The sequence below is a fragment of the Oncorhynchus kisutch genome, linkage group LG2 (assembly GCF_002021735.2).
Source record: "Oncorhynchus kisutch isolate 150728-3 linkage group LG2, Okis_V2, whole genome shotgun sequence".
Taxonomy (NCBI): domain Eukaryota; kingdom Metazoa; phylum Chordata; class Actinopteri; order Salmoniformes; family Salmonidae; genus Oncorhynchus; species Oncorhynchus kisutch.
This window is the reverse complement of record NC_034175.2, coordinates 14,675,530-14,694,148: the sequence shown is the minus strand read 5'-3', so window position 1 is coordinate 14,694,148 and position 18,619 is coordinate 14,675,530. Positions and strand designations below refer to the sequence as shown.

General features: G+C 44.2%; 1 protein-coding gene across 7 annotated transcripts in view; it reads right to left on the bottom strand.

The window, feature by feature from the left end:
- LOC109901917 (triple functional domain protein) overlaps positions 1–18,619 on the bottom strand; it is a 139,407-nt gene that overhangs the window by 40,633 nt on the left and 80,155 nt on the right. For all 7 annotated transcript variants that reach the window (XR_004202781.1, XM_031788336.1, XM_031788341.1 and 4 more), the window contains 15 exons: positions 14,795–14,990; positions 13,773–13,939; positions 12,597–12,716; positions 11,552–11,743; positions 11,067–11,331; positions 10,717–10,832; positions 9,651–9,773; positions 8,772–8,969; positions 8,345–8,460; positions 3,449–3,515; positions 3,092–3,201; positions 2,753–2,822; positions 2,550–2,639; positions 1,984–2,076; positions 1,482–1,593 (listed from right to left, as the gene is read on the bottom strand). Coding sequence is in view for 6 of the 7 variants with exons in the window: in XM_031788336.1 (XP_031644196.1) it covers positions 1,482–1,593; positions 1,984–2,076; positions 2,550–2,639; positions 2,753–2,822; positions 3,092–3,201; positions 3,449–3,515; positions 8,345–8,460; positions 8,772–8,969; positions 9,651–9,773; positions 10,717–10,832; positions 11,067–11,331; positions 11,552–11,743; positions 12,597–12,716; positions 13,773–13,939; positions 14,795–14,990 (2,035 nt within the window). In the remaining variant the exon portion in view is untranslated. The remainder of the gene's footprint in view (positions 1–1,481; positions 1,594–1,983; positions 2,077–2,549; positions 2,640–2,752; positions 2,823–3,091; positions 3,202–3,448; positions 3,516–8,344; positions 8,461–8,771; positions 8,970–9,650; positions 9,774–10,716; positions 10,833–11,066; positions 11,332–11,551; positions 11,744–12,596; positions 12,717–13,772; positions 13,940–14,794; positions 14,991–18,619) is intronic.

Below are 18,619 nucleotides of genomic sequence, written 5' to 3'. Positions count from 1 at the left end.
GTGCATGACACAAGGATTTTTTCCAACAATTGTTTAGACAGATTATTTCACTTATAATTCACTGTATCACAATTCCAGTGGGTCAGAAGTTAACATACACTAAGTTGACTGTGCATTTAAACAGCGTGGAAAATTCCAGAAAATGATGTCATGGCTTTAGAAGCTTCTGGTAGGTTAATTGACATAATTTGAGTCAATTGGAGATGTACCTGTGGATGTATTTCAAGTTCTACCTTCAAACTCAGTGCCTCTTTGCTTGACATCGGGGAAAATCAAAAGAAATCAGCCAAGACCTCAGAAAAAAAATGGTAGACCCCCACAAGTCTGGTTCATCCTTGGGAGCAATTTCCAAACTCCTGAAGGTACCACATTAATCTGTACAAACAATAGTACGCAAGTATAAACATCATGGGACCACGCAGCCGTCATACTGCTCAGGAAGGAGACACGTTCTGTCTCCTAGAGATGAACGTACTTTGGTGCAAAATGTGCAAATCATTCCCAGAACAACAGCAAAAGACCTTGTGAAAATGCTGGAGGGAACAGGTACAAAAGTATCTATATTCACAGTAAAACGTGTCCTATATCGACATAACCTGAAAGGCCGCTCAGCAAGGAAGAAGCCAATGCACAAAATAAAAAAGCCAGGGGGTGGCAGCATCATGTTGTGGGGGTGCTTTGCTGCAGGAGGGACTGGTGCACTTCACAAAATAGATAGCATCATGAGGAAAGACAATTATGTGGATATATTGAAGCAACATATCAAGACATCAGCCAGGAGGTTAAAGCTTGGTCACAAATGGGTCTTCCAAATGGACAATGACCCCAAGCATACTTCCAAAGTTGTGGCAAAATGGCTTAAGGACAACAAAGTCAAGGTATTGGAGTGGCCATCACAAAGCCCTGACCTCAATCCCATAGAATATTTGTGGACAGAACTGAAAAAGCGTATGCGAGCAAGGAGGCCTACAAACTGACTCAGTTACACCAGCTCTGTCAGGAGGAATGGGCCAAAATTCACCCAACTTATTGTGGGAAGCTTGTGGAAGGCTACCCGAAATGTTTGACCCAATTAAACAATTTAAAGGCAATGCTACTAAATACTAATTAAGTGTATGTAAACGTCTGACCCACTGGGAATGTGATGAAAGAAATAAAAGCTTAAATAAATAATTCTCTCTACTATTATTCTGACATTTCACATTCTTAAAATAAAGTGGTGAACCTAACTGACCTAAGACAGGGAATGTTTACTAGGATTAAATGTCAGGAATTGTGAAAAACTGAGTTTAAATGTATTTGGCTAAAGTGTATGTAAACTTCCGACTTTTAACTGTATATTCCATGAAAGCTTCCTGTGAGTTAGCCCAGCCCTGCTTCACTAGGAGCTACAAAGGAATGTCCAGTAAGTCAAGGCCTAGTCCTCCTACCACAGATAAAAGGGGAAACCCTTAGTTAGTTCTAAGTATATTTACTCCTACCGTCCATCATGCTGAGGTGCATGGCGTCGTTGGCTCTCTTGGGGACACTGAGCATCACCTCCAGACCATCCTTGATCTCCCCCTTCCCCTCCTCACAGCAGGTCAGCAGCTCCTGAAGAGGAAATGCAAACACACACACACACACACAAACACAGTGAGAGAGAGAGAGAGAGAGAGACAGAGAGAGAGAGAGAGAGAGAGAGAGAAAACAGAGAAAACAGAGAAACAAACACAAATCTTCAGTTGCATTTCATAAACCTCAAGGTCCAACAAAAGATAAAGGCTGTAATGGATTGTGTTCCATGCAAGATGCAGTTAGCTTCCAACACTGTAGCTTTGTTGACAACTAGCGATGTGATGTACAATAAACACGATCATTGTACAAGCTAGACTACAGAGGGTGAGAGAACAAAGGGCGCACCAGAACCTGCTGTGCTATATGCTACATAATTATTACAGAGAGTCGTCTAGCTACTGTTTCTATTTGGCCAGTGTACAGTACCTTGAGAAGCAGCTGATACTTGGTTATTCTCTGGACAGGCTTGATGAGGTATGAGGATATGGAGTTGGCAAGCCGGTGCCTCTGTTGAATTTCCTGGAAACCAAAAGACAGAGACGTCTTAAAGGGCACAGAGACACCGAGGCAGCAGTCGCCAGCGTAACCCTGCTCCTAGACCTAGACAGACAGCACTGATGGAGAATGGAGATACCCCTCTCCTCAGAGCTGGAGGTCACTGACAGCAACCTAAGGTCAATCTTCTGTGAGTAGGCTTCATCTACCCCTCTTCCTCCCTCCTGTACTACCACCACAACTCCTGTTAAGATCAGCCTCACTGCCAAACACCCAGAAATCACCCGGATAAGCCAGATTTGGAGGCTACCGTCATAACTGATATACCAGCATAATATTGCTTCCTTGTATTTAAAAAAAACCGATTAGCATAAACAGTACTTCAAAGGATCCGATTCAAAAGACCACATAATAAGACCTCGCAGAATTTGAGTAGTGGTTCAACATTTGTATTAAGAATTTATAGAATGCCTAAGTTGGTACTCATCTACACGTACATCAAAATAGGGCCCTGCATGCTCCAGAATGAGCTGGGTAGAGTCTGGTTTGTTCTTGCAGTAGTTCACATACATCTGGAACTTATCTGCCTGCAAAATGGACACACAACTGTTAAGAGACACAATATTCCCGCAACATCTCTCAGCCATGTCAACCTATGTCAGTGTTGTAAGCTGGCTTGTCCAGACAGTGAGACACTCACCCAGGTGACAAAGCAATGACCCACGTCCTCAGGTAGCTGTTCGTATTTCTCCAACTCCTTCAGGAAGATGCTGTACAGAAAGAGAGAGTTTCTGAGGAAATCTAAAATCAGGATCTTATTCACTACGAACTGAACAGAACTAAACGGGGCAACACGAGGAGGGCCTACCTGAACTTGTCCAATAAGAAATGCTTGTTTTCATTATTATTTATGGTGTGTACTAATAAATAGGACCCAGGTTGAGTTACTATAGACCAGTCTTAGGTTGATTGAGCCACTCCAGTGCATCTAGAAGGCAATGGGAGTCCAGTGTGGGTAATTCCAGTACAGAACACTAACTTGTGGTGGAACTCGTAGAGGTCCAACATGTTGCCAAAGATGATGTGCTCTTTGTTGACGATGCCTGGAGGGATCTCCTCAACACCGCTGGTCATCTCCCACAAGTAGGTCTGGAAACCACAGAATGTCTTTACCTGGTTGTAATCCTGACATCTGACATTTCTACAACCAGAAAACCACCAACTAAAACTAAACCAGATCAATCAAGCATACCTTTTGCATTGCCCTTGGGCCTTGGCTTACATAATGTTTTCCTTTCTTGACGGACTCTATACAGGGGCCACTGTATAGAGTCCGTCAGTAAACGAGTGTGAATGTGTCACAGGTTGAATGGAGTGGTGGTTTCTCAGTACTTACATCTGTACACTCCCGCAGGTCTCTGACGTAGGCCTTCTCTGTCTGAATGAGCTCTGCCATTATGAACCTGGAAAAAAAACATTCAACTTCTGGGAACTGCAGCAGAGAGAAAGAGAGACTGTCTTGTGTTTTGGTCTGTTTTGTGTGGGTCAGGGGCATAGACAAATGTCCCATGTGACACAGCAGTGGTTCCCTCTTTCGGAGGAAAGGAAACGGTTGGGAACCACTGATATTCTACGTCCCAAATGGCACCCTATTTCCTATATAGTGTACTACCTTTGACTAAGGCTCTGGTCAAAAGAAGTGCACTATTTAGTGAATCAGGAGCCATTTGGGATGCACACATTGGGATGCACACATACAGCAAAGTAAAACCCCAGAAAAATATTGTTTTATTGTCAAATACACCAGATAGGTGCAGTGAAATGTGTTGTTTTATTTAAATTAAATATTGCATGGCCTAAATGCAACATCAAACATCAAAGTCCCAACAGGAAAGGGCAACTAAATTACAAGTAGCTCATTATTTCAATAGCTTTCCAGTGGCTCTGAATTTGAAGTTAAATACAGTATGTCATACTTTAAAAAAAATCTGCATATTATTTATAAGATATCATGAAAATATCTTAAATGAAATAAATGGTAAGTGTTAGACAATACTAATGTTAATTACTGCAGTATGAATATGTTAAATATGTCTGTTATCCGGTGAAAACGTTCCTGTCTGGTATTCCCACCTGCCAGTGCTTTTAATAACAGTGATGCTTCTCCACCACACTGTGTAACCACTGTGTATGTGAATGTGTTAATAACAGTGATGCTTCTCCACCACACTATGTAACCACTGTGTATGTGAATGTGTTAATAACAGTGATGCTTCTCCACTACACTGTGTAACCACTGTGTATGTGAATGTGTTAATAACAGTGATGTTTCTCCACCACACTGTGTAACCACTGTGTATGTGAATGTGTTAATAACAGTGATGCTTCTCCACCAAACTGTGTAACCACTGTGTATGTGAATGTGTTAATAACAGTGATGCTTCTCCACCACACTGTGTAACCACTGTGTATGTGAATGTGTTAATAACAGTGATGCTTCTCCACCACACTGTGTAACCACTGTGTATGTGAATGTGTTAATAACAGTGATGCTTCTCCACCAAACTGTGTAACCACTGTGTATGTGAATGTGTTAATAACAGTGATGCTTCTCCACCACACTGTGTAACCACTGTGTATGTGAATGTGTTAATAACAGTGATGCTTCTCCACCACACTGTGTAACCACTGTGTATGTGAATGTGTTAATAACAGTGATGCTTCTCCACCACACTGTGTAACCACTGTGTATGTGAATGTGTTAATAACAGTGATGCTTCTCCACCAAACTGTGTAACCACTGTGTATGTGAATGTGTTAATAACAGTGATGCTTCTCTACCAAACTGTGTAACCACTGTGTATGTGAATGTGTTAATAACAGTGGTGCTTCTCCACCACACTGTGTAACCACTGTGTATGTGAATGTGTTAATAACAATGATGCTTCTCCACCACACTGTGTAACCACTGTGTATGTGAATGTGTTAATAACAGTGATGCTTCTCCACCAAACTGTGTAACCACTGTGTATGTGAATGTGTTAATAACAGTGGTGCTTCTCCACCACACTGTGTAACCACTGTGTATGTGAATGTGTTAATAACAATGATGCTTCTCCACCACACTGTGTAACCACTGTGTATGTGAATGTGTTAATAACAGTGATGCTTCTCCACCACACTGTGTAACCACTGTGTATGTGAATGTGTTAATAACAGTGATGCTTCTCCACCACACTGTGTAACCACTGTGTATGTGAATGTGTTAATAACAGTGATGCTTCTCCACCACACTGTGTAACCACTGTGTATGTGAATGTGTTAATAACAGTGATGCTTCTCCACCAAACTGTGTAACCACTGTGTATGTGAATGTGTTAATAACAGTGGTGCTTCTCCACCACACTGTGTAACCACTGTGTATGTGAATGTGTTAATAACAATGATGCTTCTCCACCACACTGTGTAACCACTGTGTATGTGAATGTGTTAATAACAGTGATGCTTCTCTACCAAACTGTGTAACCACTGTGTATGTGAATGTGTTAATAACAGTGATGCTTCTCCACCACACTGTGTAACCACTGTGTATGTGAATGTGTTAATAACAGTGATGCTTCTCCACCACACTGTGTAACCACTGTGTATGTGAATGTGTTAATAACAGTGATGCTTCTCTACCAAACTGTGTAACCACTGTGTATGTGAATGTGTTAATAACAGTGATGCTTCTCCACCACACTGTGTAACCACTGTGTATGTGAATGTGTTAATAACAGTGATGCTTCTCCACCACACTGTGTAACCACTGTGTATGTGAATGTGTTAATAACAGTGATGCTTCTCCACTACACTGTGTAACCACTGTGTATGTGAATGTGTTAATAACAGTGATGCTTCTCCACCACACTGTGTAACCACTGTGTATGTGAATGTGTTAATAACAGTGATGCTTCTCCACCACACTGTGTAACCACTGTGTATGTGAATGTGTTAATAACAGTGATGCTTCTCCACCACACTGTGTAACCACTGTGTATGTGAATGTGTTAATAACAGTGATGCTTCTCCACCACACTGTGTAACCACTGTGTATGTGAATGTGTTAATAACAGTGATGCTTCTCTACCAAACTGTGTAACCACTGTGTATGTGAATGTGTTAATAACAGTGATGCTTCTCCACCACACTGTGTAACCACTGTGTATGTGAATGTGTTAATAACAGTGATGCTTCTCCACCACACTGTGTAACCACTGTGTATGTGAATGTGTTAATAACAGTGATGCTTCTCCACCACACTGTGTAACCACTGTGTATGTGAATGTGTTAATAACAGTGATGCTTCTCTACCAAACTGTGTAACCACTGTGTATGTAAATGTGTTAATAACAGTGATGCTTCTCCACCACACTGTGTAACCACTGTGTATGTGAATGTGTTAATAACAGTGATGCTTCTCCACCACACTGTGTAACCACTGTGTATGTAAATGTGTTAATAACAGTGATGCTTCTCTACCAAACTGTGTAACCACTGTGTATGTGAATGTGTTAATAACAGTGATGCTTCTCCACCACACTGTGTAACCACTGTGTATGTGAATGTGTTAATAACAGTGATGCTTCTCCACCACACTGTGTAACCACTGTGTATGTGAATGTGTTAATAACAGTGATGCTTCTCCACTACACTGTGTAACCACTGTGTATGTGAATGTGTTAATAACAGTGATGCTTCTCTACCAAACTGTGTAACCACTGTGTATGTGAATGTGTTAATAACAGTGATGCTTCTCCACCACACTGTGTAACCACTGTGTATGTGAATGTGTTAATAACAGTGATGCTTCTCTACCAAACTGTGTAACCACTGTGTATGTGAATGTGTTAATAACAGTGATACTTCTCCACCACACTGTGTAACCACTGTGTATGTGAATGTGTTAATAACAGTGATGCTTCTCCACCACACTGTGTAACCACTGTGTATGTGAATGTGTTAATAACAGTGATGCTTCTCCACCACACTGTGTAACCACTGTGTATGTGAATGTGTTAATAACAGTGATGCTTCTCCACCACACTGTGTAACCACTGTGTATGTGAATGTGTTAATAACAGTGATGCTTCTCCACCACACTGTGTAACCACTGTGTATGTGAATGTGTTAATAACAGTGATGCTTCTCCACCACACTGTGTAACCACTGTGTATGTGAATGTGTTAATAACAGTGATGCTTCTCTACCAAACTGTGTAACCACTGTGTATGTGAATGTGTTAATAACAGTGATGCTTCTCCACCACACTGTGTAACCACTGTGTATGTGAATGTGTTAATAACAGTGATGCTTCTCCACCACACTGTGTAACCACTGTGTATGTGAATGTGTTAATAACAGTGATGCTTCTCTACCAAACTGTGTAACCACTGTGTATGTGAATGTGTTAATAACAGTGATGCTTCTCCACCACACTGTGTAACCACTGTGTATGTGAATGTGTTAATAACAGTGATGCTTCTCCACCACACTGTGTAACCACTGTGTATGTGAATGTGTTAATAACAGTGATGCTTCTCCACCACACTGTGTAACCACTGTGTATGTGAATGTGTTAATAACAGTGATGCTTCTCCACCACACTGTGTAACCACTGTGTATGTGAATGTGTTAATAACAGTGATGCTTCTCCACCACACTGTGTAACCACTGTGTATGTGAATGTGTTAATAACAGTGATGCTTCTCCACCACACTGTGTAACCACTGTGTATGTGAATGTGTTAATAACAGTGATGCTTCTCCACCACACTGTGTAACCACTGTGTATGTGAATGTGTTAATAACAGTGATGCTTCTCCACCACACTGTGTAACCACTGTGTATGTGAATGTGTTAATACCAGTGATGCTTCTCCACTACACTGTGTAACCACTGTGTATGTGAATGTGTTAATAACAGTGATGCTTCTCCACCACACTGTGTAACCACTGTGTATGTGAATGTGTTAATAACAGTGATGCTTCTCCACCACACTGTGTAACCACTGTGTATGTGAATGTGTTAATAACAGTGATGCTTCTCCACCACACTGTGTAACCACTGTGTATGTGAATGTGTTAATAACAGTGATGCTTCTCCACCACACTGTGTAACCACTGTGTATGTGAATGTGTTAATAACAGTGATGCTTCTCCACCACACTGTGTAACCACTGTGTATGTGAATGTGTTAATAACAGTGATGCTTCTCTACCAAACTGTGTAACCACTGTGTATGTGAATGCTTACTCTTTCCTCCTGGCAGACTTCCTCTTCTCCTCATTGAGTTCGTGGGCAGCATCCCTCAGCTTGACCTCTGACCCTGGGACGCTGGCAGGGATGATGTCCAGCTGCAGCCCTTTACTCTGTAGGACAGACAGGAGACTTTACGAGGCACCGCCGAGGGGACACGGGCACAGACACACACAGATACAGACTCACGCATAGACACAGAGACACACACTCTCACACATGAGCGTGAGCACGCAAATACACACACACACACACACACACACACGCACACACGCACACACACACACACACACACTTTTCAAATCCCACCTTTCATCTGTTTCACACACACACACACACACAACCTCCCCCCTCCCACACATACACCATCTTTCATCTCAACCCTCCACTCCAACATTCCTCCACCCTGCCCTCCAGTACTCACAGCCTTGTTGGAGTCAGAGGATACGATGCCCAGTGCTTTCTCCAGACAGGACCGGTACTTGTCCATGCGGAGGGAGAAGTCTCTGTAGCGCTTGTCCACAGAGGTGACCCATTTCTTTATCTCCAGCGCATGGGCGTGCCCTTTGTCACAAAAGCCATCCGCCAGCTGGATCAACAGTTTCACCCTCTCTTTGGTTTGCTGTCAATACAAAGAAAGAGACAGAGAGTGAAAGAGAGAACGAACGGGGGCCGCGGAGTGTTTGTGTGTGTGCGCGCGTGCCTGTGTTTGTGTGCATGTCAACCATGGGAGCCAAATCCCACTGTGCAAGGGGTTCATGACTACAATAAAGTTTTCTGACACACAATAACTCAGGAGGCCAGAACATCAGGGACAATAGGCTGCCCTGTGACTGGGCCTCATAGATACAGCATCATAATACCTAGCACAGGGCCACAAACAGGGCAGGGCAGCAAAACACACTACCCGGTAGTGTCCCAAATGGCACCCTACTCCCGAATATAGTGCACTACTTTTGACTAGGGTCCATGGGGCTCTGGTCAAATTTAGTAGGTAGGGAAGAGGGTGCCATTTGGGACGCTTCCACGCAGATGGCCAGTACCCTGCACAACCTAAACAGATCCCAGACAGCCCTACATGGTGTAAGTATGGGACATGTTGACTGACACTAGTCCCTTTACATCTCAACACACTGGCTGAGCTTCGTACAGGCATCACAATCTAAACAACCCATACAGTCTGATTCAGAACTACAAAGGTCAGTGTCTGTTATAGAAAATATATAGATACATCCAGTAGATGCCATTTGATTGAGTGAGGTGGTGTTTGATAGTGTTAGACACTGCTGGAGGGGACCTTCACCTTGGCTGTGATCTGGAAGTCTTCGTGCTCCTTCAGTAGCTCCTGTGTGTGGTGGATACTGGATCCGGTGGAGGTGTGGGTCGACAGGTAGAACTCTCCCGTGTCGTGGATCCACTCCAAAGCCTGTGGACCGATCGCAACGAGACGAGGTCCAGATCACTTATCTGTCATCACACTAATGTTTTATTCCTATTCCCTAGCCTTCTGCCTTTGAGGAAGTGTGCACTTGTTCACGCCCCCTCATGGACATAAAGCTAGAATCCTTCATTGAAACAATATCAAAGAGGACTCCCTGCCCCTGTTTTGCTAACCAACTGAGGGATGAGACTAGAGAAATGTAACCACTCTCAAATTCGTAGACAGAGCTATGGATGCAGGGACTGACATATAGTTTTAACCATGTTGTTAGGCTATACAGTGTTTGTTTACAATTAAGTTGTTTACAAACATTACAATAAAACAAGCTTATATTGTGGGCTCCTTACACCATTCCATTCATTTTACGTCTACGAGGGGATAGGAAGATGCACTCTTCACTGCTGCCTCTCCAGACCAGTGTAATGTTAACACCAGCCCACATGGGGGAGCAAACAGGCTCCAAATGAGATATACTTCAGCCTGCTCTGCTGCACACATTCGGTCCGTCAATCAGCACTGACTAAATGAGAGGAGAAGTTTTGGAGAGAATGAGGAGAGGAAAGACACTGTACTACAATAAGCCAGTGTTAAAATGTAGGGCATGTAATTACAGCTGTGGTAACACTACCGTTGTACTGTTACCAGTCTACCTCATTCCCAATTCCTCTCCAAAAACATCACTGAATGGGAACGAAACCAGATTTGAAGGCTTTGGTTTGGTCAGCCCCTGGTCAAAACATTAGTCTAACCGGTGCTTAGTTGAGCAGTTTGCACAGGGTTCAAAATGGTTGTATGGTATATAGTATGACCGGTCATATTGTTATACATCTACTTTTATAGCTTGTGTTGACTCTGTCTATGTGACTGTGTTGTTGTAGTCATGAATGTTACTGTTCTGGTATAGTTCTCCTTGAGGAGCAGCACTGACCTGCTTGGCGCTGCGTTCAAACACCACATACTGCTGACACTGGTCCAGTCTCCTCTTCCTCATTGTCCAGAAGTGCAGCACCCGGTTCTCTCTCTGGAGCAGCTCATTCAAGATGTCTGACAAAACCACAAGAGACACGTTATCATTTAAACCATGGCTATGTCACAAAAGGCAAGCTAGTCCTACAGTCTACTACTAAAGCACTTAAGTAGTGCACTATATATAGGGAATAGGGGGCTATTTGGGGACACATCCCATCTGTCTAAAAGAAGAGGGCACCTGAAAGGAACACCACAGTAAAGAACGATCTAAGGTGTATTTGATTGGGAAGGAAAAAAAGAGGCACTTACTTTTGACCTGTGTTTCAGGAGCCTTGACGTGAGACAGCATCCCTGGCATGTTGACACTGTTTCTGTGCAGGTACTTCAGGAAGACGTCAGCGTTTCGCCTTGCTAGTGTACAAGCCTTGAGGAAGGCCTCCTTCTGCTCCAGGTGTTTGCTGATCATGGGTGTGACATGGTCTGACTCACTGTTAGGGCCCAGTTTATCAGCTCCCCCACACCAGTCCTCCTCACGCTTATACTCCTGCTCCAGGCTCTCCAGCACACTGCACACCTACAGAGCAGCACACAGCACAGGTCAAAACTACACTACCCACAATGCACCACAGAGCCCACGCTAAGTACATGAACGCAAATACATGGCAAACTGCAGTGCAATACCACCTTATCTAGAGTGGTTAATATACCCTAATCTGGGACGTGTTACTGGGCTAGGGGCCAATGGGCCTCCTCTGGCGGGTTGCCATGGAAACAGTTAGCGATGTCCCACCCACCTGCTCGGAAGTCTTGTAGAAGGCTACAGAGGCGTTGACCAGTTTGAGCCGGTCCTCCATTTTGAGCATGAGCTGCTGCCAGTGGTCGGCCACCTTCTCTGCACAGTCCCGGATCATGTCCATGTCATAGTGGTTGGCTTGGAGCAGGGCCTCAGCCTTCTGCTGCACCTGCAATGCACTCTGGTGGGTTTTCTGCGGAGAGGGAGAGAGAGAGGAAGAGAGAGAGGGAGGGAGGTGATTAATTAAAGTGTTTCCACTTCATAAATATTGTTCACATTAACATCTTCAAATTTTCACCAGAACACGGAGGAATGTGATTGGAGGCTACGGCTACAGGAAAGGAGTCTGTGTTATTCACCATGTGAGTCTTCTACCTGGCTTCTGCTACCATGACTGTTAACATACCACAGCATTAGACAATATCATTACAATCCCATAATCAAATCTATCGAGTAACTGGGACTAATAATCTCCAACAGTGTTTTTTCCTCTCCTTCCACAGTGAGTAGATGACTCCAGAAACCTGCCTGCATAATCTCAGCCCTGCAGAATGTAGTCCTTTATACAGTACGTCTGCATTTAAAATGAGCCCTGCTCAGAAGAGTTCAATGGAAATGTTCTGGGGTGAAAACAGGGGCCTGTTTCTGGTGAAAGACAGAGAAGGGGGTGATTTATGATGAATACAGGATGAAAAGAGGAGTGGGGGAGGTTTGGGTTTTTACTGAGGTGTGTAGGAGGAGGGTAGAAGGAAGGAAAAGAGGAAGAGGAGAATGAGAGAGAAGGAGGAGAGGAGTACGAGGGGGATGGAGATAAGGAAAATAATAAGAATTTGCTGGGTGTTTATATTTGTCCTATTTCACACATCTGTGTATTAATATACGGAGTGTGTTTTTTACATATCCCACTCTCCCTGAGACGTCCTCGGAAAGTGGGGTCACGGGTAGGGTCACGGAGAGGAGAGGAGGAAAAGAGGAGGAGGAAGAGAAGGAGTGGAGAGGGATGGAGAAAAAGAGGAATACATGAGAGAGATGGAACAGAGAGTTACCTCTATGGCATGTTGGAATTGCTCGTGTTCCTTCTGTAGCTGTTCTGCCTCCTGTAGAGAGCTGGCTGTGATCAGACCTGCATTCAGCATGGACTCTCCATTACGGATCCAACCCAGCACCTGAAACACACACACACACACACACACACACACACACACACACACACACACACACACACACACACACACACACACACACACACACACACACACACACACACACACACACACACACACACACACACACACACACAAGGAGAGAAACAGTAACGGGTCAGACTAAGATAAACAGTCACACACACAGCACCTACATTAACCGCAGACACGTTGATAATGGATGTGGTAATAAAGACTCATCATCACAGATAAGCACAACCTCCAGTATACAGGCCTAACCCACCATGTTGTCACCACCCTGACACACACACACACACACACACACACACAAGGGTATACATCAAGCGTCAGGCAAGGTCAAGTCAGCTGTGACACGTCAACCACGACCCTTTTGCCTCCCCACCTCTCCCCCTCCCACCCTCTTCTTTGTCCACACAGGGACGGCCTGCCAGAGGCCCCATGGAGGATTCCACACCGTCTCCTCCTCCGGGCTCCGCTCTGAGTCAGCACTGCTCACCTGCTGTGTATCTGACACATGCTCTGTGCTATCACTGCTGCCAAACTCCTAGCTCAGCATAGCGGCTGTGTGAGGGAAGAGGCTAAACGCTGCTCAGTGAGTAACAGACAGACAGAACTACTGCTGCTGTATTCTTCCTGGCCTGCTCTCTCAGCTTAAACACACATAGGCCTCTCTTCCCTTCCAGGACACAAGTAATCTCTTGCTCTACAACGATGACCGAATGAGGAAAATGAAATAAATTAATAAACAGAGTAAGATTAACAGATGATGCTCCTGCTGGCCTAGTTTCTCTTTAACTCATTTTTGGGCCGTTGGTCATCTCTAAAGGACTGCTCTACTTTGCCAGCACACATTGCAGTGTTTCAGTCTTAGGAGAGAGTGAGAAAGAGAGAGAGAGAGAAAGAGAGAGAGAGAGAGAGAGAGAGAGAGAGAGAGAGAGAGAGAGAGAGAGAGAGAGAGAGAGAAAGAACAAAAGTAGGAGAGAGAGAGAACCCACAAGTAGAAGAGGGAGACAGAGAGAGAGAATGAAGTGTGTTTACCTGTTTGACCTCGGCCTGAAGGTGGCGTAGCTGGACACACTGTTCCAGGTGCCTCCTGTGCTGCTCGGCCGCCACGTCCAGCTCCTGCTGTTTCTCATGGAGGAACTCCAGCAGGTCCTGAACACGTGTAGCCATGTCCACATCCCTGTCACACAGCAACTCCACACCTGGAGGGACAGGGGGGGGGGGGGCAGAGAGTGCGACAGAGAGAAAGAGAGCGAGAGAGAAACAGAGAGGGAGACAGAGAGAAGGAGAGCGAGAAGGAAGAAGGAGGGAGAGCTCATCAGCTACTGTAGCAAATCCTGAAAACAACACAAAGAACAAGAGCCATTATGCAACCCAAGCCTAACAAAAATATTAAAAGAGAGAAGCAAGGTCTCTCTCTCTCCTCATACAAAACAAGAAGATTGACAGTTAGGTAAGCATACAGACATACATCAGTAGCTCCGTATGGCCAGACAGTCAGACACACAGGAACGAATCTGACATTAACATTATATTACTTACATTTCACTCCTGTGTTCCAGACCTGCATTGGGCTGCTGGAGTACAGAGCATGTCTGTCATGGAAGCACTGTGTCTGTCTGTCTCTTTGGTGTCCAGGAGAGAACTGCTCTGGGATGCATTCCGATTATGCAAAATCTCCTCTGTGTATGTCGTCATTGACGTGTGTGTGTGTGTGCCAATGCAACCTGTCGTCCTGCAGCACTGCCTGGTGGTTTTACTCAGCGACATGAGTTCATAGGATTACAGTGAAATCTGCTCATCTGGCCTTGGCCTACTGCCGCTACTGTGCTGAGCTCTCCAGTGCCCGATAGCTGGGTTAAAAGGCCCTCCCCATTCCTCCCCTCTCCCTATCTTCTCACCCACAATGCTGAGCTGACCCGGCCTGGCTTACAGCTCATCTGCCCTGGCAGCAGCAGCAGCGCTTTGGCCCATCCGATGTGTCAGTGTGTGTGAGTGTACGGCAGAAAAGAAAATGTGTGTGTGCATCCGTCCGTGTGTGTTTCTCCACTACTCACCGCTGGCCTGGACCTCTGTAACGTACTGCAGCAGCTCCTGTCCCTGGTGGATGACGTCGAAGGTCAGGTTGTTCATGGTGAGGGCCTTGTCAGCATGGTGCTGGAGCCTCTGCTCTGCCAACGTCAGGTCCTCTGTATCAAACTCACCCATCTGCTGGGACAGCTCCTCATTCCAGGACTCCAGGTCTGAGATTATCTGGGAGTGTGTGAGGGAAGGACAAGGGCTAACACTTCATTTGGATAGTCCTCAATAGAGGATCTATACATACTCAAACTATCAACTGCAGCAACAAACTATCAACTGCATTAGGTATTTGTTGGTATTTGTTGTGGTATTGTTAGATATTACTCGTTAGATATTGCTGCACTGTCAGAACTAGAAGCACAAGCATTTCGCTACACTCACAATAACATCTGCTAACCATGTGTATGAGACCAATAACATTTGATTTGATTTGAACAACAAACTATCTACTGCAATGGAAGGGTAGAAATAGACATAGAAACACAATGATCACAGGGATCACTGTAAGTTAGTTTGAAAGAAAGGTCACTGCTAGTGACATAACACATACAGGACAAACATATGTACAAACACACACAAATGATCATTCCAACCCTCTAGGTGGAATATGACCTGAGAGGGGTGGAAACTAAATCGGCGTCAGAATGAAAGGATTTGTAATGACATCAAAACACCAGCCAGTAGCTAAGTGTTTACTTTTCCCTAGAATGATACACTTCTCCCTTGGTTATAGAGGGACTACCCAGACTAGCTGGCATGACTGTAGGTAACACTGTAGATCGTCTGCCTGTGATGTTAGCACTTGTTAAAGGACCCACCCACACACACTTGCTGAAGGAGGGTGAATCATGACGCCCATCCACTCTGGCACGTTGATGGGTACTCCGTCAGCCTTTTCTCTGTGATGCCAGCTTGGGCTGGGCCTGACTGGGCTTACCTCACCTACTCCACAGCACTGTTGCCCTCCATATTCATTGGAATTAAGTAAAAATCAATCAATCAATGTAGTGACCAAGGACCAAGAGGGTGGATGCCGGGTGGTGATTATTTTTGTTGCCAAACCTATCCGAAATATCATGGCTGCTCACAATGACTAGCTTACCATTTCAATTTGTCTTTATATAATACAAATCCATTGTCTGTTTTACAGAATTGCTTTCCTGATGCTTCAGAGAGAGACAGACTTGCACTAGTCTCCATTCCACACATGGATCACAATCCCATTCAGCTGCTGCTCAGCCACATACTGAAGAGCTAAATGTAAAGAATGTGTCCGAGGGAAATTCAAGGCGTCCAGAGTGATGGTCGTCAAGGGGAAACTATGGAAAAGTAATACGGGTCATGAACTAAAGCGGTGGCTGGCTATCTAGCTGACGTAGTAAAAAAGAAATGACTGGGAGGAAATTGAGAGGCTCATACAGCTGCCTGCATCCATTCACATGAGCAGTGATATCAAATCTCAAGGCATCTGACAATGAAGAGAAAAGGAGTCAGAAAAGGAATGGGAGAATGAGATGGTTCTGAGTCAGAAAAGGAATGGGAGAATGAGATGGTTCTGAGTCAGGAACAGGAGAATGAGAGGGTTCTGAGTCAGGAACGGGAGAATGAGAGGGTTCTGAGTCAGGAACGGGAGAATGAGAGGGTTCCGAGGCAGGAACAGGAGAATGAGAGGGTTCTGAGTCAGGAACGGGAGAATGAGAGGGTTCCGAGGCAGGAATGGGAGAATGAGAGGGTTCTGAGTCAGGAACGGAAGAATGAGAGGGTTCTGAGTCAGGAACGGGAGAATGAGAGGGTTCCGAGGCAGGAATGGGAGAATGAGAGGGTTCTGAGTCAGGAATGGGAGAATGAGAGGGTTCCAAGTCAGGAACGGGAGAATGAGAGGGTTCTGAGTCAGGAACGGGAGAATGAGAGGGTTCTGAGTCAGGAACGGGAGAATGAGAGGGTTCCAAGTCAGGAACGGGAGAATGAGAGGGTTCTGAGTCAGGAACGGGAGAATGAGAGGGTTCTGAGTCAGGAACGGGAGAATGAGAGGGTTCTGAGTCAGGAACGGGAGAATGAGAGGGTTCTGAGTCAGGAACGGGAGAATGAGAGGGTTCTGAGTCAGGAACGGGAGAATGAGAGGGTTCCGAGGCAGGAATGGGAGAATGAGAGGGTTCCAAGTCAGGAATGGGAAAATGCTAAATTCCAAACCGTAGTACTGCGAATCAAAGAATTATTGATTCTCTCCACTGTGCCATTTCATTTCCTCCGGATGGCCCTCTGCATCCTCTGTTCTGCTCCTCAGGTACTGTAGTGTATTATCTAGTACTGTACTGTATTATCTAGTATTGTACTGTACGATCTAATTCTGTACTGTACTGAACTGTATTATCTAGTACTGTACTGTACTGTATTATCTAGTACTGTACTGTACTGAACTGTATTATCTAGTACTGTACTGTACTGTATTATCTAGTACTGTACTGTACTGTATTATCTAGTACTGTACTGTACGATCTACTACTGTACTGTACTGTATTATCTAGTACTGTACTGTATTATCTAGTACTGTACTGTATTATCTAGTACTGTACTGTACTGTCCTCTGGAGGAGAACATGTGAGTGAGGAGGTGGAGGGGAGGGTTCCATGTGGTAAGGGCTATAGGTCTAGCTCTAACTCACTGAGCGTATGGCTGCTTCATGGAAAGGCTACAGGGGGCTTAGTAGTTACAATCTCACTGTTTATGTACAAGTCAGAGACTATAATGAGGTAGTAATTAACCACAAACTCCTTTCAGCTATGATCCATATCCATCGCTGATCACTGTTTAAGATCTTAACCTGGAGATAATGTAACAGCAAAGCAAGCCTCATCTAGCCTAAGTGATCTGATGACTGGATCAACATAGTATGATAATAGTTTTTAACATAAACAAAACATAGACCTGTGGAGATATAGGATGTGGATTGTTGGCTTCTCATGATTATCAACATGCAATAGTAGTTCCTTGGCAGAAGTATTTTCTGTCTATCTTTGAGATGGTTTATGATTGAAACATGTGACAGAGCTCTATAGTAAGCGACCTGAACGGTCATACTTGTCGATCAAACAAATATGTTTGTAAATTCATAATCCAAGAAGCTGTAATACTGAGATCTACACCGCCTCAGTCAATAACAGAACAGTTCTTCTTTTGCTTTTACAATATAAGAGAGTCATGGCTGCTACCACAGACAGGTACAAACACCATTAATTATACAGCACTTCTGAGGTTGAGAACGGCCCATTCTTTGCACAAGGCAAACAGCCAACAAAGTTCTGATGAAACCCCAGTAAAACACTGCTTTAAGATTTGAGAAAGAAGTCTAACAAAAGGTCATGTCAGCATTGTAATGTACAGGTAATCGTTGCTCTGTGGACACAAAGTATTCAGCAAGCATATAAACTAACAACCATATAAACACATGTACATACAACATCAAAAGACATCTATGCTTCCAACATTATTTCTCCTCAATTCTGCTCAAAAACTAGTGATGGGGAAATTCGATACAGTTATATATCGGTTTATTATTTTTGACAATATATTGTATCGTGTAGTTTTGACAATATTATTTGTGCTAGTTGGCTGTACCTGCACCAAATCTCCAGTATTTTCTCCATACCTTGTTCTCTATCTTATTTTAAATTGGAAGCCAATTTGTTTTCAGCTCCTTTATTTCCATGACTGATCAAAACTTGTTTTCTCATGTCTCTCTCTTGTCCCTCTGCAGCAGACATATGGTGAGCATTATGTTTGGAACATCAAATCGCAATAAA